Raw genomic sequence first — 25,692 nt, 5'->3', positions numbered from 1 at the left:
GAGACCCAAAATAATTTGTCTACGGTTACAATTATAAATACAGGCAGTCCCCGGGTTACGTACAAGATAGGGTCCGGAGGTTGGTTCTTAAGTTGAATTTGTATGTAAGTCGAAACTGTTTATTTCATAATTGCAGATCCAGACAAAAAATTTGGCCCCAGTGACAATTAGAGTTTAAACATTTTTTGCTGTAATGGGACCAAAGATTATCAATAAAGCTTCATTACAGACACCTTACAGCTGATCATTGCAGTCTGGGACTATAGTAAAGCATCCAGAGAGCTTCACCAGAGGTCAGATGGGTCTGTCTGTAACTATGGGTTGTCTGTAAGTCGGGTGTCCTTAAGTAGGGGACCGCCTGTATACAGTTCCAACTTACATACAAATTCAACTTGAGAACAAACCTACAGAACCGATCTTATATGTAACCCGGGGACTGCCTGTATATATAATATATTTATATTTTTTACAAATAACATTTGGAATTTTTTTTATTTTTTTTTAACTTTTACATTTTCTGTAAATGTAATAATCAATGAAATATGGGATCATTTCAGACATGGAATGATCCCATATTTGGCTCATTATTACATTTACAGAAAATTTAAAAGTTAAAAAAAATTTCCAAATGGTCCCCAAATTTCATCAAAACAAATCAACCAAAACTTTTTACTGATGTGAAGTACAATATGTTGAGGAAAACCAGTCTTAACATCACTTGGGTAATGTCATATTTGAAAACTTGGGTTCTCTCCAAATGTTGAAATGAGTCGCGTCCTTAAAAGGTTAAGGGTTATAATTAAACCAGCAAGGAATGTATAATTACACTTTTTTGGAATTGTGTATTTTTTAAACCTAATGATTATGTAACTATGTAAAGATTCTTAAAAAATGAAACAATCCCCATGCCTTGTTACTGCTGACTAGCCATGTTGCATAGGATTTGCTTGCATACAGTTGACTGGAGAATACAACTGCAGGTTGTCCCCTACTTAAGGTCACCCGACTTACAGATGGACCCTTCTGCCCCCTGTAACCTCTGGTGAAGCTCTCTGGATGTCTTACTAAAGTCTCAGGCTGCAATGACCAGCTGTAAGGTGTCTGTAATGAAGTTTTATTGATAATTCTTGGTCCCATTATAGCAAAAAATTTTGAAAATCCAGTTGTCACTGGGACAACAAAAAATTGTCTGGAGCTACAATGATAAAATATACAGTTCCAACTTACATACAAATTCAACTTAAGAACAAACCTAAGGAACCTATCCTGTACATAACCCCGGGGACTGCCTGTATTACTTGTATTTCTCATGTCTTTTCATGTAACATATCATGTAGTGACTATAGGTAATCTCCTGGGGAATCATCCAGTGGTGCGGCCATCTTTATACAATGTCAGATTGTCTTCCATTATGTGACCAGTATTGAGTACTGTGGTGTTATATTTACTTCAGGATGGTGGTAGCAACGTGTTAAGGATATGTTTACCTTACAACAAAGGAGTAAAGAATTGACCTCGGCACCACCACCTTACAAATCACATGGTAAATCCTTTTTCTTAGAGGCCATTGTTCTGTATGACACACGCCCATGTTTGTTGACACCTCTTACGCTTGTGAGGGAAGTCTACACGCTGGGAACTGTACATAGAGCAATTTTGCTGTATCCAGCCCTTTTTTGGTAGTTGCAGGAGTATCAGAGTTTGACTTTGATTCCTATTTCCTCTATATTTTTTTTAAACAACTTCTATGTGTATTTTCTTTATTATGTTCCAGATTTGCAAATTCTGTCCTGCTATACTTTACTGGTCTGCACACTTTGGTTCATTTTGGGTCGTGTGAGACAGTTTTGTAAACCGAAGCTTGTGGGCCAAATGGTGTTTATTATTCAGCCTTTTGGACCTCTTTGGTTCCAGTGTCTGACACTTGGACAGTGTTTCTCGGACTGAAATGATAACGTGAAGCCAATTTAAGGAAAAGTAGAAGGGCATGTTAAAATCAAAGAGCCCAATCCTTCTTTTTGCCAAAATCTGCTGTCTGTGTCCAGACATCTCTAGGCACATCAAAAATGTGTCCCTAGAAAATGATCTATGTTGTATAATAAGTTTTTGTGTAAAAATACAATTTTTGCAATTTTTATTTATATCGAAAATATCCCATCCTGCAATTTTAACTCCAACCACTAGGCTTAATAAAAGAATGACACTTCTGTAGGGGCTCTCTATGTAGTGGTTCCCTCCGTTGCATAGCAGACAAGATTATGAAAACACTATTAATGTCTCCACTATTGACAATCAGTGATGTTACAAGTTTCTAAACTACAAAAGCTGTGATGTGTTGCTTACCCTTTCCCGCGCCCATGAAGCTACAGCAGTCTTCTTCTTTATTCCTGTGTGTGACGGCGTGTGATCATCATGTCTGCCAGTTTCAGGGGCAGCGCATACAACCGCTTCACAGAGGAATGCATAAGACTGCTGCTGCCTTGGTGGAGTGGGGAAAGGTGAGTAAATTTTCTTTTCCAACAGCGAAATATACATTGGAGGAGGGCAGGGGATTCTACAGACAGGGGGCTATTTATCCGCTGCTGCTGCTGTGGGGGACTGTGTGCTGACTGTTGGCTGCTGTAGGGGAACATACTGACCATGCTGGTATATACAGTTATTCAAAAATATGTTCAACTTTTGTGGTTTCCCTCAAATGGCTGACTGTAATAGTAATAATGTTTAAATGTAGCTACAAACCCCCTCCAAAAAAAAGCAGTAACAAACCCCCATTGCTGATTTAACCCCTTAAGGACGCAGGGTATTTTCACTCATTTTTCGCTCTCCGTCTTCAAAAATCCATGATTTTTTTATTTTTCCATGTACAGAGGTGTGTGAGGGCTTATTTTATGTCTAACAAATTTTGCTTTCCCGAGATGTTATTTATTTTTCCCTGCCATGTAGTGGGAAGCTGGAAAAAAATTCCAAATTTGGAAAAATTGAAAGCAATCACATTTTTCTGGGATCAGTTTTTACGACTTTCACTCTTCACTCCAAATAATGCCTCTGCTTTATTCTTTGGTTCGGTACGATCGCGGTGATACCAAATTTATACAGGTTTTATTGCGTTTTTATAAATTTTCAAGTATGTGTAAGTGATAGATGGGGCATTTTGTGACGCAGCGATACCTAATGTGTTTGTGATTTTTACTATTTATTATATTTGATATCAGTTCTAGGGAAAGGGGGGTGATTTGAACTTTTAATACTTTATTAATTTTTTACATTTTTAAACTTTTTTTTTTTTTTTTTTTTCACTATTTCTTAGACCCTCTAGGGTACATTAACCCTAGATGGTCAGATCGTTCCTACCAACTGTACAACTGTATTGCAGTATATGGCATTTTTGCAGGTCCTTCATTACAATGAGCCACTGGCTCATTGTAACGAATACTCAGAAACTAGATTGCCTACCATGGCAACCGAATGCCGCCCCCCGATGACGTTCGGGGGAGCGACGACCGAGGGTTAGATGGCCCATGCGCTGCCACATGTTAAGTGCCGCCGGCGACTTTGCCGGCGGCAAACAACAGGTTAACACCCGCGATCGGTGCAAGCAATATGCAGCAAAGCCCATCTCTGTATGAAGAGGGCTCAGCCCGTGAGCCCTCTTCATACACCCTTCACAGATATCCGCCAAAAAGCGTAAAGGGGTTAACCTCACATTCACAGAGGGTAAGGATTTTCTCTCCAATTTCTCTTGCTTTAGTGCACCAACAATTGCCTTATACACAGTAAAAATATGTGTTCAGGAATTAGTGAATTAGTTTTTCAAGTGACTCATGAAGTTATTACCTAAACTTGGTTTTAGATCTTTTAATATTTAACTTGCTTGTTAAAAAGTTATTTACTAGTGCCTTAATATCTAACACTCCTTCTGTTTTACAGGTGTCCCCCCACTGACGGGGAACCGTCCACACTCCTTCTGATGGGACACGGAGTGCCGCCATGTCAGAGGTGGGGGGTGGCGGTGGGCGACGCCGCCTGCTGGATGAAGAGTTCACTCTGCAGGTGTATCCTGGCAGCATATCTCCAGATGTCATCTACTGTCCGGTACCCGCCCGCTGGCACACCACAGCTGCTGATGTCATTGATGCTGTCATTACGGCATTGCACTTGGACAGAGCCAAGTGCTATGTTCTGGCTGAGGTCAAGGAGTTTGGTGGAGAAGAGTGGATCCTTAACCCTACTGACTGTCCAGTCCAGCGCATGATGCTGTGGCCCAGACTTGCCTTAGAGGCTCGTGGGTCTGGAGAGGACTATCGATTTCTCCTGAGGGAAAAAAATGTGGACGGCTCCATCCACTATGGCAGTCTCCAGTCTTGGTTAAAAGTGACAGAAGAGCGCAGGCGCATGGTTGAGAGGGGGTTCCTTCCCCAGGAGCAGGGACCAGAATGTGAGGACCTATGTGGATTGCCTGATCTAAGTGAGAGGACATTGCTTGAGACTCTTAGAACACGCTTTCGACAAGAGAAGATCTACACTTATGTTGGAAGCATCTTGGTGGCGGTTAACCCATTCCGTTTCTTACCGATATATAACCCTAAATATGTGAAGATGTATGATAACCGAAGACTGGGAGAACGGGAACCTCACATATATGCCGTGGCAGATGCAGCTTACCATGCTATGCTCCGTCGCCAGCGGAACCAGTGCATTGTTATTTCGGGGGAAACTGGTTCTGGAAAGACTCAAAGCACAAATTTTCTAATCCATCATTTGACTGCCCTTAGTCAGAAGGGATATGCCAGTGGAGTGGAGCAGATAATACTAGGAGCTGGACCCGTGCTGGAGGTTAGGATATTCCTTATTAAACCATATGACTTCAGCTCTTTGGATGTTTCTCCCATCACCCTCTATGCCAGTCCCATGCCAGGCCACCTACATAAAATAAGATATATAGCTTTCATTTTTCTCATGCATATTCAAAAAGGAAAGAATTGTTATGATTTATTACTATTAGCCTGAACTTTTTTGTGACTCATATTGTAGATAAAACTTTTATGCGAGTCAGCAAAATTCTGAAAAAATCTCACTATCCTCCTTATCACTTACATGTGCACACATACTTTTACTTCTCTAATATGGCCAAAAGTTTGATATACGCCAAGCCTAAATCTGGCCACACACTCATTTCCATTTTTAACTCCCCACCTTCAAAAATCTATAACTTTTATTTTTACACATAAAGAGCTGTGTTTGGGCTTTTTTTCTGCGTAACAGATTGCACTTCATAGTGATGCTATTGAATATTCCATTCCATGTACTGGGAAGCAGGAAAAATGCAATCCAAATGCAGTGGAAATGGTGAAAAAACGCAATTACAGCATTTTCTTGTGAGCTTGGATTTTACAGCCTTCCCTGTGTGCCCCAAATGACTAGTGTACTTTATTGTTTGGGTCGGTACGATCACAGGAATACAACATTTGTATAGGTTTTATAATGTTTTCATACATTTACAAAAATTAAAACCTTCTGTACAATTTTTTTTACATTTTTTTTTATTTTGTCATATTCTGATGCTAATAACTTTTTCATACTTTGGTGTACAGAGCTGTGGGTGGTGTCCTTTATGTGACTTATGATGATGTTTTCAATGCTATCAATTTTAGAACTGTACGACCGTTTGATCACTTTTTATAGATTTTTTCAAAATGGCAAAAAAGTGCCATTTTCGACTTTGGGCACTATTTTCCGTTACGGGGTTAAACGCAGTGAAAACCTGTTATTATATTCTGATCAGGCATTTTCGGACACGATGATAACTAATGTGTTCATGATTTTTAATGTTTATATTTATATGAGTCAAGGGAAAAGGGGGGTGATTTGAATTTTTAGGGTTTTTTAATTATAATTTTTTTTTTAACTATTTTTTATTTTTACTATTTTTCACTCTCAGAGAACAGAAGGACTGGAGGGATGGTTAGTTTAATCCACTGAAATTGGCAGGTTTACCTATCGTATATATCTTATGTATATTGCAACCTTATGACTGGTTATATATAGTTGAATGACCCTATTTCACTTAACATCAGCCAATAGTACATCTGTTTTGAATCGGATAAAGGGTCATTCCTTCTATCTAACTCGCTATGATGGATATGCCTGTATAACAAAAAGTTTGAGCATATTGAAATACAACAACATGGCCCTTATCATTCCCTACATCTGTTATTATGAAAGAGTTAAAGGGGTGTGTGACTACCCCCAAAAAAGCCATATAACACTTGGCAGTCTAGTCACAAAATTTCCATCACTGAAACGGTGGATATTTAAAAAATATACTTTAATTTTGTATTTCGCGTTCCTGCATTTCCAGCTTTTTTCTGGGAATCGCACAACCTATCTGGCTGGTCCAGCCAAAATCTCAGGTTTGACCCACATTAATCTTATGTATGTGGCTATCCTTTTTCAGGCTGTGTCTTGTCTGTGTCAATCTAATAGAACAAACAAGTCTATTTGGACACTATTCAGTAACTAAAGAGTCTGCAATTCATTATGGGTTTATGAAGTCATTCAGTGGATACTTATGAGAAAAGGAGGTCATGTTGTATTGTACAATAACTTTCTTTTCAAATTGTTTTCCCCCAACTCCATTTAACCCCTTAAGGACGGAGGGTTTTTCTGCTAATTTCTCGCTCTCCAACTTCAAAAATCCATAACTTTTTCATTTTTCCGTGTACAGACCTGTGTGAGGGCTTATTTTGTGCGTAACAAATTTTACTTTCCCGTAATGTTATTTATTTTAACATGCCGTGTACTGCGAAGCTGAAAAAAAATTCCAAATGTGGAAAAATTGAAAAAAAACCGCACGTTCTTGTGGGCTCAGTTTTTACGACTTTCACTCTTCGCTCCAAATAACACGCCTACTTTATTCTTTGGTTCGGTGCGATCGCGGTGATACCAAATTTATACAGGTTTTATTGTGTTTTAATACATTTTCAAAAATTAAACGAATGTGTACAAAAAAGAAAAAAAATTTTTTGCCATCTTTTGACGCTAATAACTTTTTCATACTTTGGCGCACGGAGATGTGTGAGGGGTCATTTTTTGCGAAATGAGGCGACGTTTTCATTGCTACCGTTTTGAGGTCTGTGCGACATTTTGATCATTTTTTATTTCATTTTTTATGTTATGTAAAAAGGTGTAAAAGTCGCATTTCGGACATTTTGGGCGCCATTTCCCGCCTCGGAGGTCACCGCCGGCCGTAACCGTTTTTATATTTTGATAGATCGGGCATTTTGGGACGCGGCGATACCTAATATGTTTGTGATTTTTACTGTTTGTTATGTTTTATATCCAAAATGCAAAAACCCCCACCTCTGTATGAAGAGGACTCAGCCCGTGAGCCCTCTTCATACATCCCTTATACCTCTGCGCCGTAGAGCTACGGCGCAGAGCGTTAAGGGGTTAAAGTATACACCAGGGTTTCCAGAAAGTAACTGTACAGGCAGTTCTTGGGTTACGTACAGGATGGGTTCTGTAGATTTCTTCCCAAGGTAAATTTGTATTCAAGTCAGAATATTTTGACAACCTAAACCACAGACATAATAATTTTTAGGATTAATAATAATCGGATTTTCAAAATTTTGGATTATTCTCATCTGGGCATTCACATTTAATTTAATGCATTTACCACATATTTACTTTTCTTTAATTGGATTTTTTAAAAAGAAAATGTACCTTTTGTGAAGACAATTTCTCATAAATGTAGCCATGTTGTCCCTTACAAAGGAGATAGTTGTCCTTAGATACGACCACCCCCATACCCTGGCAATGGTGGCCAAGTGTGTGTGTGATAGATATATATAGATAGATATATATATCTATTTAAATGTCAATGCCCAGATGAGAATGCCCCTTTAAATATGGAAGAAGGGAAGCAAAATAGTAAGACATAAGAACATATTTATTTAATAAAGTATATTCAAAACTTAAGTTACTCAGTCAGTGCAGTCTACAGCAAAATACACTTCATCCAGTTACACAAGACCTTTTTGCCACTATGCTAAGACCAAGAAGAACCTTTAGAAGAAGATTCAGAAATCTCATGTTTTGTAGAGTATATGCAAGATGCTTTAGATCTTCATACTGTTGTTTGAATGAGTATCCACTTTTAAACTTGCCCCTCTTTTTATTGTCCATTTTAGGCTTTTGGAAATGCTAAGACATCTCAGAACAACAATTCCAGCCGCTTTGGTAAATTCATCCAAGTCAACTACCACGAGACAGGAACAGTACGAGGGTAAGACATGCTACATTGTGGTAGTTGGTTGTGACTCAGATTTTATTGTTGTCAGTTTGTTTTGTGCATGTGTATTTACATTTGTTAAAGGATGATGTTTAAAAGTGATTGTGTTACTGCCTTAGGCTTTTGAGAGCAAAGTTCCCAACATTTTCCACTGCTTTAAGGGAGCCTATTAACTCATTTTCAGAAATACAGCTAGTTCCAGGTTCTGACAGAGCCCTATTAACTAAATTGCACCCTTCTTTTAGCTAAAAATTATTTCCCTTACATCCCCTTAAATCAACTTTATTTTAAATTACCTGGCATCAGAAGGGGTGTGTCCTGTGTGACCAGCCCCTCCCATCTACTCCTCCCCATCGCTTATGCCTCCTTACTATTCAGCACTTCATGTTATGTTACCAGGGTGATGTCATCTAAGGTCCTATGCCCGGTACATTTGTAAAATGCGCCCCATGTATGTATCTAATCACATGAAATTACAGCAGCCTCCACGGTAACTAAGTAAATGCTTCCGGCAAAGCTGCATGCGCACCTCCATATTGGATTTGATCGCCGCCCCCTGTGAGGCCATCAGTTGGCGGCAATCTGCTACTATGATAGCCGGGTGTCCATATTGGATTAATTCACTGTTTACCAATATACAAGTTATTCACCTCTCTGAAGTTTAATTATTCACTGCTTAAATATACCAGGAGTATAGAGTGTTAAAACATAACCTTTATTGAAAAAAAGTAAAATAATAAGAGAGCAAAAAACTGATAATTTAATGTCCCTCCACCACAATAAATTGAAAAATACTCCAGTCACTGGTCCTATATAAACTTTTTTATTGGGCCTGGCAACTGGGTGTACGATATCACAAACGCAAGCCCTAGTCGTTCACACACTGCTCGGCTAGCTTTCCCTCTCTAGTCTCATAGATCCACCACTATATGATCATGGCCGACTGTGTTATGAGGGAAAGCCGAGTCCATGCATTTCAGCAAGATTAGCACCCAAACGCATACGTCTGTCACGGCTCAAAAAGAAAGTTTATATAGGAGCAGTGACAGTGGAATATTTTACAATTTATTGTGGTGGAGGGACATTCAATTATCATGTTTTTTTGGTGTCTTACTATTGTACTTTTTTTTTTTTTTTTTTTTATCAATAGAGTCCATACTAGACTATTATAGTATAGTCTAGTATGCTAGTCATTCCGCCTGATCTCTAGAGATCACTAGCAAAGCTGCCATTTACTGCAATACTGCATTATTGCAGTATATGGTAAAGGAGATCAGGCACCCAAAGGTTAAAGTATCCATGGAGGTCTAAAAAAAAATGTAAAAACAAAACAGAAAAAACCCTTAAAAGTTCAAATCACCCCCTTTCCCTAGAAGTCATATAAAAATAAACAAAAAAATAAATAAATCATACACCTGTTGGGTATTGCCGCTTCCCAAAATACCTGATCTAAATCAAAATATAAAAATGGTTATTCCCGGTGTTGAACCCTGTAACGGAAAATAATGCACAAATCTCAGAATTCCCACTATTTCGCTATTTCCGAACAATTTTAATAAAAAAGTGATCAAAAGGTCAGAGTCCCCAAAATAGTAACAATTACAACTTCATCCTATGTTGCAAAAAAAGAGACCACACAAATATCTGTACGTTTTAGTATGAAAAAGTTATTAGCACCAAAAGATGGCAGATGTAAGAATTTTTTTTCAAACTAAAGGTTTTAATTTTTAAAAATCTATTAAAACATATTGAAACCTATATAAAGTTGATATCTCCCAGATTGTACCGGCCAAACGAATATAGTGGAAGTTGGGGTTAGAAAACAAGCCCAACACGGCTCTATACATGGAAAAATAAAGAATTTATGGATTTTTGTAGGTGGGGAACAAAAAACAGAAACGCAATCATGAAAAAGGGAAAAGTTGTTAGGGGGTTAAATGCATTTGTTATTTATAGCAATTTTTCCGTTATTTTATCACTTATGGACTATAAATCATTTCCCAAATTGGTTTTCATGCAATATTTAGCTTGGTGCTTTAGGTGTTTGGGAAACACCAGCATGCAGTGTGTGTGTGACAAGAAGCACCTTTAGGTGGCAAGCCAAGCTGAATTCTATATATAATCCTAGTAGCAAAATTATTTATGTATGTATGTCCGCAAAAAGATCTATTTTGCATGGCCACTTGGGGAACGCCGTAGACTAGGTTTTAAGACAAAATTTTCACCCTCTGCTTTCCAAAATCCACTTATTAGGAACCATACACAGGAGCCTGCTGAGGTGTGTTTGGTTGCTATTCTGCCACAGCAGGCTCCTGTATATGGTTCCTTATAAGTGGATTTTGGAAAGCGAAGGCGTGTTTGGTTGCTATTCTGCGACAGGTGAGGCAGACAGGGAGAGTGGCAGAGAGAGTGACTGACTGAGAGAGACACACAGATAGGAAGAGTGAATGACTGAGAGAGAGACGGGCAGGGACAGTGACTGACTAAGAGAGACAGACGGGCAGTGAGAGATGGATACATAGATAATATTTTTTTGTTAATCAATTCTATTTATCTTGTTTAAGCTAAGAGCAGTTACTTACTATCCCAGGCAATGCCGGGATCTACAGCTAATTAATAATAAAAATTTCACAGCCGTTCAAAACTCTCAAGTGTGCCTCTATACTCTATACCGAAATTGTGTTTCTAACCCCTTAAATAGTGTTAGTTTTAGATGAAAACTTAATGTTTTAATATGGACATTTATATCTTTGCAGAGCTTATGTGGAAAAATATCTATTGGAGAAGTCTAGGCTTGTTTACCAGGAACAACAAGAGAGGTGAGTGTGACCACGTAAGGTGTATATAAAGACAGCAAGCAGCCTACAGAGGAAATGTGTACCAGCAGACTGCTATTAATGGAGGGCTCAATACAGTTTTTGAATAAACCAGCAAAAGCTATAGAGAAAAAGAAAAGCAAACCAAAGACGTGGAATAAGGAAGAGAAGTGTCCAACAGCGCTACAGCGTACTGTAATAGACATGGTGGAATTTCTGACTGCCTGATTACACTCCCAGGGTTCTAAAAACATGACGTTATCTGCCACTTTAAGACTCTACATAATAAAATTAAGTAATATGTAGCTCATTAGTAATGTGGTGCTTTGTACAGTGTACTTTCCATATACATCTTTTTTTTGAGAAATCTTTTTCTCTGCTGAAATGCCTCCCGATCAGCGCCCACTTCCCTGTATATACCCACAGACTACTTTTAGTTTTGTTATGTATTTCAAAAATAGTCCTTTATTTTTGCAATTTGTTTTCTGTTTTTTGAAGCTACTGTTTTGGTGTCTTTCCACATGGGTACATAATAGATTTCAGCCATCCCTAACCACTTCCTCTAGATATACCAGAGGGACCTGTGCATTGCCAACTCTTGGACAAGTGTTGGCAGCGTTGTTTTAAACGGGGGACACTCAAAGTTCACTAACACAGGCATACATATTGCAAGTTTCGCAGTGTTTTGCATAGCCCTCTTGCACATTACATTTGTTCTGTTTATTTGTTTTTGTTTTTTTATTTTATTTTTTTCCCCTCATTTTTTTTTTTTTGCTCATTTAATCATTACATATTTAAAACATTCAGAAAAGCTACAAAGAATCCTTACATACAAACTTCAGCAAAACTTAAAGTTAGAAACCATTTTTTCTTTTCTCTCATAAAAGAATAGTTTATATAAGTTACACGTTAAAGATTTTTCAGTTTTGCAATTGTCTTCTGATAGGAATTACCATGTATTTTACTATCTCTTGGCTGGAGCAAGTGAAGAGGAAAAAACTGAATTTCACCTTGATCGTCCAGAAAACTACCATTACTTAAACCAGGTAAGACTGAAATGATCCCAATAAATGTTTAATTTTAACTGGTGGATTTGTATTAAATAATGAAAATAATAGTTTGGTAAAAATAAAAAAATTAGGTAAATATTGTTGTTATTCCAAAAGATTTCAGCTGTTGGATACACTGGGTACAGAAAGTATTCAGATCCCTTTACATTTTTCACTCGTTCACTGGTTCATTGCAGCCAATTGGTAGGATCATCATTGTACACCCTGTACCCCATCTTGACCACAAAATGTGGCGCAGAGTGTACATTAATGAGCAAAAATAGAACTTTTTTATCTGGTCAATGAAACATTTGTGCAATGAAACAGAGTGAAAAATTTAAGGGGGTGAATACTTTCGATACTCACTGTAAGGCTACATTCACACTGCCGTATGGGGGACGTATATACGGGCGACGTATATACGTCCCCCATAGACAGCAATGGGCGCACAGCGCCCAACGGGAGCGGTATGGTGCCGCACACCGTACCGCTCTGTACCCTGGGAAAAAAAAAGGACATGTCCTATCTTTCTCCGTTTTATGGCGCTGTGCGCCATATGTTCCTATGGAGAGGGGCGGGGGTGAACTGCGCTCACCTCCTCCTCTCCCCGTGCACTGCAGTGTGAATGTAGCCTAAATCCAATACTTCTGCACATGTATTAAAGAATTACAGGAAAATCACAAGCAAATGCTTTTTATGTCTTTACATTAAGAAAACTATTACATAGAAAAATATGATACGATTAAGTGTTAACTGTTTAAGTCCCTGTTTGCTACTTTCTCCCTCACATTTTGGCTGTGGGTCTGGTAAGCAATTGTGTTTCCGGTTACATTTGTTTTTTGTCTGTGAGGCCATGTAAATAAGTAAATAATAAATCTTTATATAGCGCCATCATATTCCACAACACATTTACAGATTTATCAGATAATATTTTTGAGGATCCTGATGTAAAATGCAAGAGAGTGCGGGTTTAGTAAATCTGGTAAATTTTCCATTTTGTAATAAATGTGGAAACTCTGCTGCACATGTATACTAGAAAATGAGAATCCTTTTAAAAACCATTGTGAGACAAGGTTACAGTGTGAAATATGGAATTATTTGTATTTTTCCATGACCGTTTCAGAGGCAGCGGAAGCCACAGAGACAACACTGGGGAGACTATGATGGTGAAGATGAAACAGTAAGTGTTTTATTCAGTTTTGCCACATCTTGCATTGCATGTGGTTATATTTTAAAGAGCACTTGTCAGCAGCTTTTACACAAGTGAGATATCAGCATCCTCATGTAGGTTATGAAAAATCCCTTTTAGCATTCCCTCCTTAATTTTATAGGATAACTGTTGCATTTTAACAACAAGAGGCTGGAGTGGAAGTGCTATTTCTCATTCCTCTATCTTGGTCTCTGTATGCTTTTAGTGTCCTCTGGACTGTGGCAAAGAAACTCTCACCTGAGGTTGCTATTAGCTTAGTGGTGTAAAAGCTTGTGTCCCTTTAAATTGTAACTACAGTATTGGGTTGTTTTGGACAATGATGTTTTGTGTTTAAACTGTTGGATACTGTTGGAGCTTTGTCAGATTTTGACAGCGTCTTGAATATTCCAGGATTCCTTGAGCGGGGAGGGCGAGGACCTGAGACATGACTTTGAGCGTCTGCAGCTGGCAATGGAAATGGTTGGCTTCCTGTCAGCCACACGTAAACAGTAAGTACTGTGTATCCCATGTAAAATAAAGAATAATAAGAAAGTCCTAATCTGACAACAGTTGTGAGGAGATTTACATTCTTTTATTTTGCTCACACTTACTTGTAATAGTAAAAAAAAAGTTTTTTATTTACACTTTAATATAGAACAAATGTATCACATTGGGGCACATGTATCATGTCTGGCTTTGTCCGTTTTTTGGGACTTTTCTTGGCTTTTCCGCTGGTCGTTTGTTTCGTAGCGGTTTGATGCGTGTGTGGTGTTTTGTCTTTAGTGAGTTTGACTTTTTAAAACAAAAGTCACAAAAAGTCTCTAAAAGCCTTAGAATTTGCGACTTTTTTGTGACATTTTTTAAAAAAAGTTGCAGCTTTCACATTTGGAATCAGGTGATAACTCCGGGATCATTGCAGTTAACTAGACAATGGCAAACTGTGAAGGGAGACTGTTTTAGGCGCAAACAAATTCGCAAATGAGCACAAGCACCATGAAAAGTCTCAAAAATGTAAGAAAGGTGACTCCAGACATCTTGTAAGGCGTGCAATAGAAAAACCTTAAACTATTTTTAGGGGAAACATTTTCAGCTGCTTTGTAAAGGTCAAAATCTACTTCTACATTGACATGCAGGTTTCAAATCTATCATTTGCAGTTACACAGCATGTGGATAGTATTTCTACCCATATTAACATAAGTTTACATAGTAGATAGTTGTACTCACTCATCGTTATGTTTCTTTCTGTTGCTTACTCATTTAAAGGAAACCTAGCACCACAGATCTACCTATTAAGGTAGATCCAGTGGCAGGTTCCTCTAATGTATACTGTATTTTTCGGACTATAAGGCGCACAAAAAATCATTTGATTTTCTTAGAAATCAAAGGTGCGCCTTATAGTGCAGTGCGCCTTATATATGAACCATAGTTACAGACAACAGCTGCCTTGAACTGTGCACAGGTCTGCCACCTGCTGGTCATTCATCCTTATAATCAGGTGCGCCTTATAATCAGGTGCGCCTTATATTAGAGCCTATGAGCCTATTAGCAGCCATTTATTGATGATGCGCCTTATAGTCCGAAAACTATTAGTATAGCCCTTTTTAGGGCTGATTCTTTCAGGTCCAGAAGTTTTATACATTTTAATTCCCCCAATATGCAAATTTCCTAAAGAGGCTACTGGGGCTGAGGCTACACATTGCGGCTACTCCATGCCGCAGTAGCCTCTTGCGTTCCACCTACCAATGCATCTTCAGCGCGCAACTATTAGGAGATGTGCACACTTATCTACGAAGCTGGGTTCTGCGCGCAGTTCCTCGTAGCTGTACGTTAAAGATGGATTGGTTGGCAGAATGCAAGAGGCTACCAGGGCGTGGAGTAGCCGCGCTGTGTAGCCTCCGCTCCGGCTACTCCACGCCCCTGTAGCCTCTTTAGGAAATTTGCATATTGGGGGAATTAAAATTTCTAAAAGTTCTGGACCACAAAAGAATTGGCCCTAAAAAGGGCAATTCAACTCTATATTAGAAGAACCTGCCACTGGATCTACCTTTAACCCCTTCCCGACATTTGACGTAATAGTACTGCATCGCGGGAGGTGCGTTCCCGCAAAATGCAGTACTATTACGTCAAGCTTCTGGCTCCTGAACGGAGCCGGCGCCAGAAGCTGCGGGTGTCGGCTATATGTTATAGCTGACACCCGCCTCTAACACCCGCGATCGGAGGCGTGTTAGAGGCATTTAAAGATTCTTTAAGCTGAATCGGACCCCCCCGCGGCGCTTACCGGGGGGGTCCGCTCCTCCGATCGCAGCCCCGGGACTGCCGGTGCCCGGGGCTGCGAGATCTTAATCCCGGTGTCGGGTCCCCTGCCTTCTGACAGGACCCGGTTGTAAGACACTGGACATGCGCAGCATGCTCAGTGTCTTACATTACACAGTGCAATACATCTGTATTGCACTGTGTAACCTGTAAAAAAGCTTGAACAAGTGATCAGAAGATCACTTGTTCAAGCTTAGATGTCATTAACTGTAAAAAAAGGAAAAATAAATAAATAAAGGTTTTTTACAATAAAAATAAATAATAAAAGAAAGTGAAAGTCCCCCCAAACACCACATTTCCCTTTACACAAGTAATAAAGTATAAAAAACACTAAATCACGAAAAAACCCCACTTATTTGGTATCGCCGCGTCCGTAACAATCTGTACAATAAATCCTAATCATAATTGGACCCGCTCGGTGAACGTGGTAAAAAAAAAAACCCAAAAACTTGCCAAAAATTAAAACTTTTTATCAAATAGCTTTACATAAAATGTTCTAAAAAGTGATCCGAAAAAGTTACAAGCACCAAAATGATACCAATAAAAAGAGCAACTTGTTACACAAAAAATAAGCTTACAACCAGCTCCGTAAACCAAAAAATACTATAATTATGCCACTATAAAAATGGCAATACTAAAACAAATGCAATTTTTTCTATTCTAGTTTTCCTTCAATAAAATTGGACAAATAAAAATAAAACTATATAAATGAGGTATCGCCGTAATCGTAGTGATCCGTAGAATAAAGATAATATATTATTGTTATGCTACAGTGAACACCCCCCCCAAAAAAAATGCTAAAAATCCCAAACAAGAATTGATGATTTTATTTTCCTCCACACGTAAAAAGTTAATAAAATTTCTTCAATAAGCTAAAAACCCACTAAAATTAAGGCTTTTTTACAGTGCATCTCGTCTCGCAAAAAATAAGCCCTTATTTGTCTAAATTGCTTAAAAAATAAATAAAGATTGTATAGCCTATTCCCAACGAGCGTTGTTATAGAACGGTGCGGCGGGTAGTGACTTGCCAACACCGGTCAGGGTAAGACGGCGGCTGTTCACTGATCGGGGTAAGACGGCGGCTGTTCCTCACAGCCATCCATCCTGCCCCATGGACCAGAAGGGTTACGTCCCCCCCACACACCCCCAGTTTATTATCGCTGATATTGGCTCATCAATTCAGACGAGCCAATAGAAGCGAATTTACTTATGACGTCAGTAATACCGGTCACCATGTCTGTAGACACGGTGATCGGGGCAGGGTGGCGGCTGTTCCTGACAGCCACCAATTTTGCCTTGCGGTCCAGAGGGGTTTTGTTGCCCCCCTCTGTCCATGTTTGCCGCTATTTGCTGGTCGATTTGGTCCAGCCAAAAGCAGCAATATTCGTCACAATAGGCATCGCTAGGGTGAATAAGAGCAACACTTGGCGATAATTTCCCTACTAAAACGAAGATATGGTACAAAAGTGCTGGCTGTGCACATTGTTCAGATGATGCTGTACAACTCTTACGTGCTGTTCCAATGTGCACGTCCTGCCGTATCATTTCTCCGTTTTCAAGAGGAAGATATTAGGAAACTAATATTGGGACAAGAAGGACGGGGCCCCAGTACCTCTGGTTTAGATGTTCCTGTGTTTTGCCAGGACAGCATTTTCCCGGTGAATTCTGCTGCTTCTAATGGTAGGACTCAATAAAGAGTCTGTTCCAAAAGAGGAGTTAGGATGGACACTATATACTAAGGATGGACACTATATACTACTACGGTAAGAGACCTGCGACACCTCCAGAGTGACAAAAGTTTAGTTGGTCCCCTGGTATATTCTACCTCCTTATACACTAGACATTCACAATTCACGCCCAACCTATTGTGAATTAATTTCGGTAAAATGAATAATTGTAACAACTGTTATGTCCCGTTGCTCCCTATACCCCTCCATTATCTCATAAGGGGCGCCACATAATGGGCACTGAACTTTCCAGAAATAATTGAAATTTCCATCTCGGACTCCATTGCACATCATATTTGGAAACCACCTATATGTTCAAAATGCTCATTTCACCACGTGTATTACACTACACCACATATTACACCTTGCTATATTCACCAAGGGGTGTACATTCAACAATTAGGGTCACTTTTCGGGTTTTCCTCTGTTTTGGTACCACTACGGCTCTCCAAATGTATCCTGACACATGTGAAGGATTTCTTACAAATTTGGCCTCTAAAAGACAAACATCCCTCTTTTCCTCTACTGTGCGCCCATAAAGCATTTTATATGCACATGTGGGGTACTTCTACACTCGGGAGAAATAGTTTTACACCTTTTTTGGGGTTATTTAATATATTATCCCTTGTGGCTTACATAAATTAGGGGTAAAGTGACATTTATAGGAAAATTTTCACCTTTTTAATGATTCGGGCCTAATTGGATCATTCACCTGTAGGGGCAAATACATATATTACACATTGCAAAATTCTCTAAGGGGTGTGCGTTCAAAAATTAGGGTCACTTTTCGGATTCTTATCTGTTTTATACCACTAGGGTTCTCCAAATGCATGTCAAACATTTCTGTCAAATTTGGCTTCTAAAAGGCAAACATTCCCCTTTCCTTTTACTGTGCGCCCATACAACATTTTATATATACATGTGGGGTACTTCTACACTCGAGAGAAATAGGTTTACACATTTTGAGGGGTTATTACATATTTTTATCCCTTGTGGCTATATAAAATTAGGGGTACAATGACCTTTATAAGAAAATGTTCACCTTTTATCTATTTAAGTCCTAATTAAATCAAACACCTTTATGGACAAATACACATATTACACCTTGCTAAATTCTCTAAGGGGTGTGCTTTCCAAAATGGTGATACTTGTTGGGGTTCCGCTCTGTTTTGGTACCACTACGGCTCTCTAAATGCATCCTGACACATGTAAAGGATGTCTGTCAAATTTGGCTTCTAAAAGGCCAACGCCCCTCTTTCCCTTCTGAGCTTCACTGCGTACCCATACAACATTTTATTTGCATGTGTGGGGCAATTTTATACTCGGGAGAAATGCTAGTACACATTTTTTGGGGTTGTTTCATCTTTAATGCCTTATGGGATACAAAAATTAGCCGTAAAAGTGACTTTTTTGGGAAAATGTTCACCTTTTTCCTTTTAGGGACCTAATTGAAGCAAACACCTGTAGGGGAAAATACACATATTACACCTTGTTGAATTCTCCAAAGGGTGCACTTTCCAAAATGGTGACACTTGTTGGGGTTCCCCTCTGTTTTGGTACCACTAGGGCTCTCCAAATGCATCCTGACACATGTAAAGGATTATTGTCAAATCTGCCTTCTAAAACGCCAAAGCCCCTCTTTTCCTTCTGAGCCCTACTGTGCACCCATACAACACTTTATATGCAAAAGTGGTGCAGTTCTGTGCTTAGGAGAAATAGTTTTACACATTTATGGGGTTGTTTCATCTTTTATCCCTGGTGGCTTACAAAAATTTTGGGTAAAAGTGACTTTTTTGAGAAAATTTTCACCTTTTTTCCCTTTTGGGGCCTAATTGAATCAAGCACCTGTTGGGGAAAATACACAAATTACACGTTGCTAAACTCTCCAAGGGGTGTACTTTCCAAAATGGTGTCTCATGTTGGGGCTTTTCTCTGTTTTGGTACCATTATGGCTCTCCAAATGCATCCTGTCACATGAAAACTTTTTCAGCCTTTTTGCCCTGCAAAAACGAAACAACGCTCTTTCCATACCAAGTGCCCCACTGTGCCCGTACAGCAGGGTACAGTGACAAAATGGGTATTGGCATACTCAAGAGGAATTGCCCTCAACATTGTAAAATGCATTTTCCTTTTTAACCCATTGTGAAGGTGCAAATTTTAGTGTTCAATGAATCTATAGTAAGATAAAATTACATTTCTGTAATTTCACTTTCATTTATCTTTCACGCTCATGAAACGCTCATAGGGTTAACAAAATTCCCAAAGGTTGTTTTGAATATTTTGAGGGGTGTAGTTTCTAAAATGGTGTCATTTGTGGGGGGTTTCTGTCATGTGGGCCTTATAAAGTCACTTCTAACTAAATTGACCCTCCAAAAGTAGGTTTTGATGATTTTCGTGAAAATCTGAAAAATTGCACCTAAAGTTATAAGCCTCCTAGCATCCTAAAAAAAGGAAAAGATGTTTGAAAAATTATGCCAAGTTAAAGCAGACATATGGAAAATGTTAGTTAGCAAGTTATTTTAGTGATATGACCAACTTTACAAAAAGTAGAAAATTTTGAATTTGGAAAACATTGTTTTTTTCAAAATTTTTGCCAAATTTCCATTTATTTCATAAATAAATATTAAATATATTGATTAAATTTCTCAACCAGCATGAAGTACAATGTGTCATGAAAAAACAATCTCAAAATCAACTGGATATGTTAAAGCGTTCCAAAGTTATAACCACTTAAATAGACACATGTCAGATTTTAAAAAATAGCCCGTGTCAGGAAGGTGAAAAGTGGCTTCAGCGTTAAGGGGTTAAGAAGTTGCTTGAACAGTTGCTTTATTTGATGTTTTTTTTTTCAACATTTTTATTTTAAATGCCTTTTTTCTTTACCTTACAGGATAGTTTCCCTCCTATCTGCAATCCTTCACCTTGGTAACATACAGTATAAGAGAAAGACTTATAGAGATGAGTCAATTGATATCTCCAATCCTGATACTCTGCGCATTGTTTCTGACCTCCTAAAGGTAGGACAAAAAAAATCTGAAATCATCTGTATGTTTTCTGTTATTGAAAGTACAGTAAAAGTGCTCATATACATGAGTTTGTATAATTTAGCTTTTTCAGTCACCTTGAATTACTAAATTTCAATCTACCCAATATGGCTGAAATAGCAGTCACAAAACTATTGACTTTATGTGGCTCATTTACTAAGGGTCACGGATCACGCTTTTGTCGGACTGTTTCTTTTTCGGGGACTGCACTGCTTTGACAGGTATTTAACAGGTGTCTGCACTGGGATTGTGTCGCACACGACTGTTTTTTGGCGGACGATCCGACTGATTCGAAATGAGTCTGGATTTCACTTTCAATTGTGTAGAAATCCAATGCACTTACACGCACCACTAAAAAGAAGGTGAACTCCATCGGACCTGAGCGGGCAAGCGACACATGCAGGATATCGGCACAAGATCTTAGTGAATCGCGGTAGAGTCCATTATTGTCTTACAGTGCACTTTCAGTGAACTCCGTCGGATGGGTAAGTAAATGTGCTCCAATGTCTAGTCATATTTCCATTGTATTGGTGTGTACACGTGTGCTCTGTTTGTGGATGGCAGTATATGAAGCACAGAATAGTACTGGACTATGTTTTAGTGCATTTGTATTTGCGCTGGTGTGTATGTACTTTGTGGACACATTTCAGTCATTTTTATGGAAGCAGTGTTGAGACAGTCAGCTGAAAGTTTTACAACTTGAAATAATTCGAGAGTTGCAGCCTATGAAGCGTAACTAGACTATCAGAAAAATGCAGTGGGAGATTTAAGGCTATACTTATTCTCTACTGCTGACCACAAACATGGGCCTTTTTAGGGTGTGTTCACGTGTTTAGGTATTTTGGTTTTGGTTTAAAACCACAACCAAGTATGGGTCATAGAGGGAGTGGCCATAAAAACACTGTACTCTAATTCTTTTTTTTAATTCACTTCAGAATTTACAAAAAAAAAAAAAAATTAACATGAACTGGCTTCCTTGGTTGAACTTGATGGACAAGTGTCTTTTTTCAACTGTATAAACTATGATACTATGAACTGGGCCTTATTAATTAATTTAGGCAATGACATTCGTTACAGATGCTCATATCCTTCCTTAAGAACCTGATATTTGATACAGATCTCCTTTAGTGCCAAATTCTTGGTTCCATTTTATTGTTCTCTACTTTCACAGCAATAACGCATGAATCAAGGGGTGATGTGTTTCATTGTTCTATTAAAACTTGGCAATGAAGATTTATTGGCTTTAATATGCAAACCCACCCAATATTCATACAGTAGTTTTATATGCAAAAATATTATTGCATGCATGTTACAGTCATCTGCTGGGTCCCTGCTTTGCCTTGACGCCAGCCTGTAGTATGTAGGATGTCTTTAAAGTGCTCCAAGGTCCCTGTGTCTCCTTAAGTCTAGTTATTTAAAATAACTGATGTAATCTTAAATAAGAAGCTGCTTGTCGCTAGTAGTGACCTGCCTATGGCTGAGGTGGAAGATGCCCTTCCTCCTGTGTCCAAACTACAGTCGAAAAGAGAGATTTATGTAACCCCTCTGGCAACATGTCCCCTTTCTAATACATTTATACTTAAAAGAAACGTCTGTGAAGTCGGACAAAATTATCACATGAATCTGTTCAACCTCCATTTTCCCTGCAGCAAAAATACCTGCATCTTGAATTAGGATTGTAGTCCTGAAGTTTGTCCTGTGCATAGTTGGCCCGCATGGCTTTGAGAAGTGCATTTTCTGTTTTGGTACAATGTGTTGTGCTATTTGTGTATTTTAGCTCTTTAGTTCAGTCCATTTTCTCTAGATTTATAATCTTATTTGAAGGGTATTTTACGTTGGATATGTTACCAGTATATTCTACGACTTCCATGTTTAAGAAATGTACTAAATGATGCATTATTGTTATAGTGTACTTACATGTCACACTCATCTGAGTGTCATCTCATCTGAGTCATCTGACTCTTAAATCAATGAAGCATTCATCTACACAAAAAATACTGACTTTATAGAGAAAACATCTTTTCATTAGTTTACACATTTGGGAAATGACCATCAAGTAATGATGTTATTTTGGGTAATTTGAATAAATATTGAGTGTCCTTAATATTTGTGGTTATTATTGGTAATCTCCTGAATTTATGTGGAAAGGTTGTTAAAGGGTTTTATCTCATGTTTGTTGTAATGTATGATATTATGTGATTTACCATTATATAGTTATTAAAAGTTCTAAACCAATTTATTTATTTGTTGATTGAAGCCTCATCGGGCAGACATTCCTGTCCATAAAATGGCTTCAAATGGAGGGTCATGTGATCTCTAACTGTTCGTGAACAATCAGCTTTGATCTTATTTTCATAGATACTATTATAAGGTCCTGGCAGGGCAATTGTTCATGGATAGATATCACATGACCCTCAATAAGCGGCCATTTTATGGTTAGAAATGTCTGACTGATGAGGTAAAACACAATTTACCTAATATCCTGTCCCCAAACATGAACATTAAAAAAACCATGAAAGTGGCCAACCCCTTCAATTTTGTAAAATTTAGTTGTCTGAAAGATTATTACAAGTATAAACATACAAAGCTTCATTCCCTCCCATAGATTTACTGTTTCCTGTGGCACATTTTTGTTTGTTTGAATAACAGTCGTGTAATGTGTATAGTTTTTTGTTTATGGTCTTTTTTTTCAAACGGTGGTCGGCTAAACTGGTCTACATCATCCAGTTTCAACTGAAATTATTAATAATATTAATCAATAATGTAATCAAAGCCCTACTATATTCTAGCACTGCTGCTGTAGTGATTTTCACAGGTTTATGGTTCCAGAACAGAGTGCTCTGACACTGAACAGAAAGGAATATTCTAATCACATTTCTATAGTTTTCTAAAACCTGTTTGTCATTTTAACGGCAATCTCCTCTATGTCTTAGGTCCGGGAAGAAATGCTTTTGGATGCACTGATTACTAGGAAAACTGTCACAGTTGGGGAAAAACTTATTTTACCATACCGCCTGCCAGAGGTGAGTTAAATAACAAAACCTTTTGTAACCCTATAGATATTGCCATATACAGCAGTACTACAAGTTTATTGCTTTTGTGATTTTTTTTTCTCTTTTGTTTCCCAGGCTGTTACAGTAAGGGACTCTTTGGCAAAGTCTCTTTACAGTGCCCTGTTTGATTGGATTGTCTTCCGTATTAACCATGCGTTGCTCAATATCAACAGCAAAGCGATAGATGAAGGAAGTCAGGTGAGATGGCATGTGTATACAAACATGGCTCCTACACAGTACTTTGCAGGCTGAAAAGCCATAATAATTAAGAATAAATGAAAAATGTTGTTTATCGTGATCTAAATGTATGCAGAATCCTTTTAGTCTATAAATCTCTTTTGAATAGTATGGCATTTATATTATAACACATAATGTACATTCCCAAAGTTTTATGTTTTATGGTACATTCCTACAACTTAAGTATCTTCAGTGACACCTGCTGCTGCCTATCCACTCTGACCTAGGCTGACCCAATGTTGTTAGCACAATAAGCCAAACGTACTGACTCTGACTCCCACACTCTTTGGCTCTTTTATGGTCAATAATTAGTAAAAACAAATTTACTGAATTACCGTAAGTTGGTAACATTGGACAATTTCTCCCTATTATGTAATTAATTAAGCTACTGAAAACATAAAGTAAATGAAATTAAATACTTTTTTTCTGAGCAAATGAGACCATTCCTTATAACCCTTTTGTCATCTGTCCTCTGTCTATAGCCTGCTCACAATTTAATGTTGTAACTGCCTGGACTCAAAGGGGGGTACAAAGTTGTGCTTTGCAGGGCTGTAGAGTCTGTAAACCAAACCTCCAATTCCAGCGAAGGCGTAGTACGGCGGGCATACATCGGCGCCGGGGAGAGGAAAAGGGGATCACCCCTGCCCCTCTCCATAGGAATACACAGAGCCGTATTCCATCAAAAGATGGGCGATGGAACGGTACGGGGCCACACGTACAGTATCTCCAGTGCTTCCCATAAGTACCATGTATTTGCATACGGGCATTGGTGCCTCTACATATTCTGTTGTTTGGCATGCAACATTTTCTTGTGTCCCCTCTGGGGCAAGATCATTTTTAAACCAGTCTGTCATTTTGTTACAATAAAGTATTTAATTTTGTCATTGCATGTTTTGTGCAATTGTGTTGGATCTTCTTTTCCTTCTTTTGTAGGGATGAATAATAGGTTTCATTTGATATTTACCAACAAGCTTCATGGTATCAAATTACATAGGGATGAATACAATTACAGTATACTAATGCGGCTTGACAAACACATTACCATTTGTCTCCCTATTTTAGTTTGTTCAGTTTTGTTGACGGTACCTCTCCCGTTCGACTCCGTAAGGCCTTAGATGTGTATAGGGGACGTATATACGTCAGTCAAATATATGTCCCCCGTATGTTTGTGTGAATGTAGCCTAACTCCGACTCCAATTCCCACATACATGGGGTATGTTCAAGTGATAAAGTTATAGTAATAATGAAGCTTTTTATCATAGAACATAAAAAATATTTATTGGAATACAACATTAGAACTATACCTAAATTAATACATTGTACTTATGCAAAACACTATGTGGAAAAAACGGTTTTCCACCAAAAAAATGCAGAATAGTATTTGGTTGAGTCTATGAATTTGTTCTTAGAAACAATCGTCCTTTTTTTTTTTGGGATATATCCCTGCTTTCACTGTGACGGGAAGGGCAAGTCTATCCACGATTTGTATAGCACTCGAACCTCCGACAGGACTAGACCACTGTTCAGAACTCCCTTCATGCGGTTTTCTTTCTTCAATCCCGCCACTGTCTCCAGCGGGCCGCTGGAAGAAAATATTTGCACGGATAGTGTAGTATGTTCTTTAAAACAGGGTATTCTTTATTTAAAATATACTCACAATAGTAGTTTAAAAAATGCGCATATCAAATTTCCAGAGGAGGCCAGCTACACATGACCGCCCGTCACAGTGAAAGCAGGGATGTATCCCAAAAAAAAGGAAGGACGATTGAACACTTTGGAGCACTGGTCAGAGTTACTTTTATCTCATTTACAAAAGTTTTTTTGGGACTATTTTATTTTTTCTGGATCGGTCCTGTGGCCGTTTTCTGTAGCTCCTGCTTTGTGAAGAGTGCTGCACAAACGCTTTTAAATTTGTTGCTTCACTGATGAGTATGAGCATTGGCTAATATGGCATATTAACACCCATAGCAAATA

The 25,692-nt window shown here is 38.4% G+C and overlaps 1 protein-coding gene across 5 annotated transcripts in view; it reads left to right on the top strand.

Annotated features, from left to right (window-relative positions):
• MYO9A (myosin IXA) overlaps positions 1–25,692 on the top strand; it is a 90,597-nt gene that overhangs the window by 25,464 nt on the left and 39,441 nt on the right. For all 5 annotated transcript variants that reach the window (XM_072147794.1, XM_072147795.1, XM_072147792.1 and 2 more), the window contains exons 2-10: positions 3,928–4,833; positions 8,190–8,284; positions 11,047–11,109; positions 12,053–12,152; positions 13,279–13,335; positions 13,756–13,853; positions 20,275–20,401; positions 23,362–23,451; positions 23,557–23,679. In XM_072147794.1, coding sequence (XP_072003895.1) covers positions 3,988–4,833; positions 8,190–8,284; positions 11,047–11,109; positions 12,053–12,152; positions 13,279–13,335; positions 13,756–13,853; positions 20,275–20,401; positions 23,362–23,451; positions 23,557–23,679 — 1,599 coding nt within the window. In that variant the 5' untranslated portion in view covers positions 3,928–3,987. The remainder of the gene's footprint in view (positions 1–3,927; positions 4,834–8,189; positions 8,285–11,046; positions 11,110–12,052; positions 12,153–13,278; positions 13,336–13,755; positions 13,854–20,274; positions 20,402–23,361; positions 23,452–23,556; positions 23,680–25,692) is intronic.

This window comes from Engystomops pustulosus, chromosome 4 (assembly GCF_040894005.1).
Source record: "Engystomops pustulosus chromosome 4, aEngPut4.maternal, whole genome shotgun sequence".
Taxonomy (NCBI): Eukaryota; Metazoa; Chordata; class Amphibia; order Anura; family Leptodactylidae; genus Engystomops; species Engystomops pustulosus.
The sequence above is the reverse complement of the archived record's forward strand: the minus strand, read 5'-3'. Positions and strand labels throughout refer to the sequence as shown.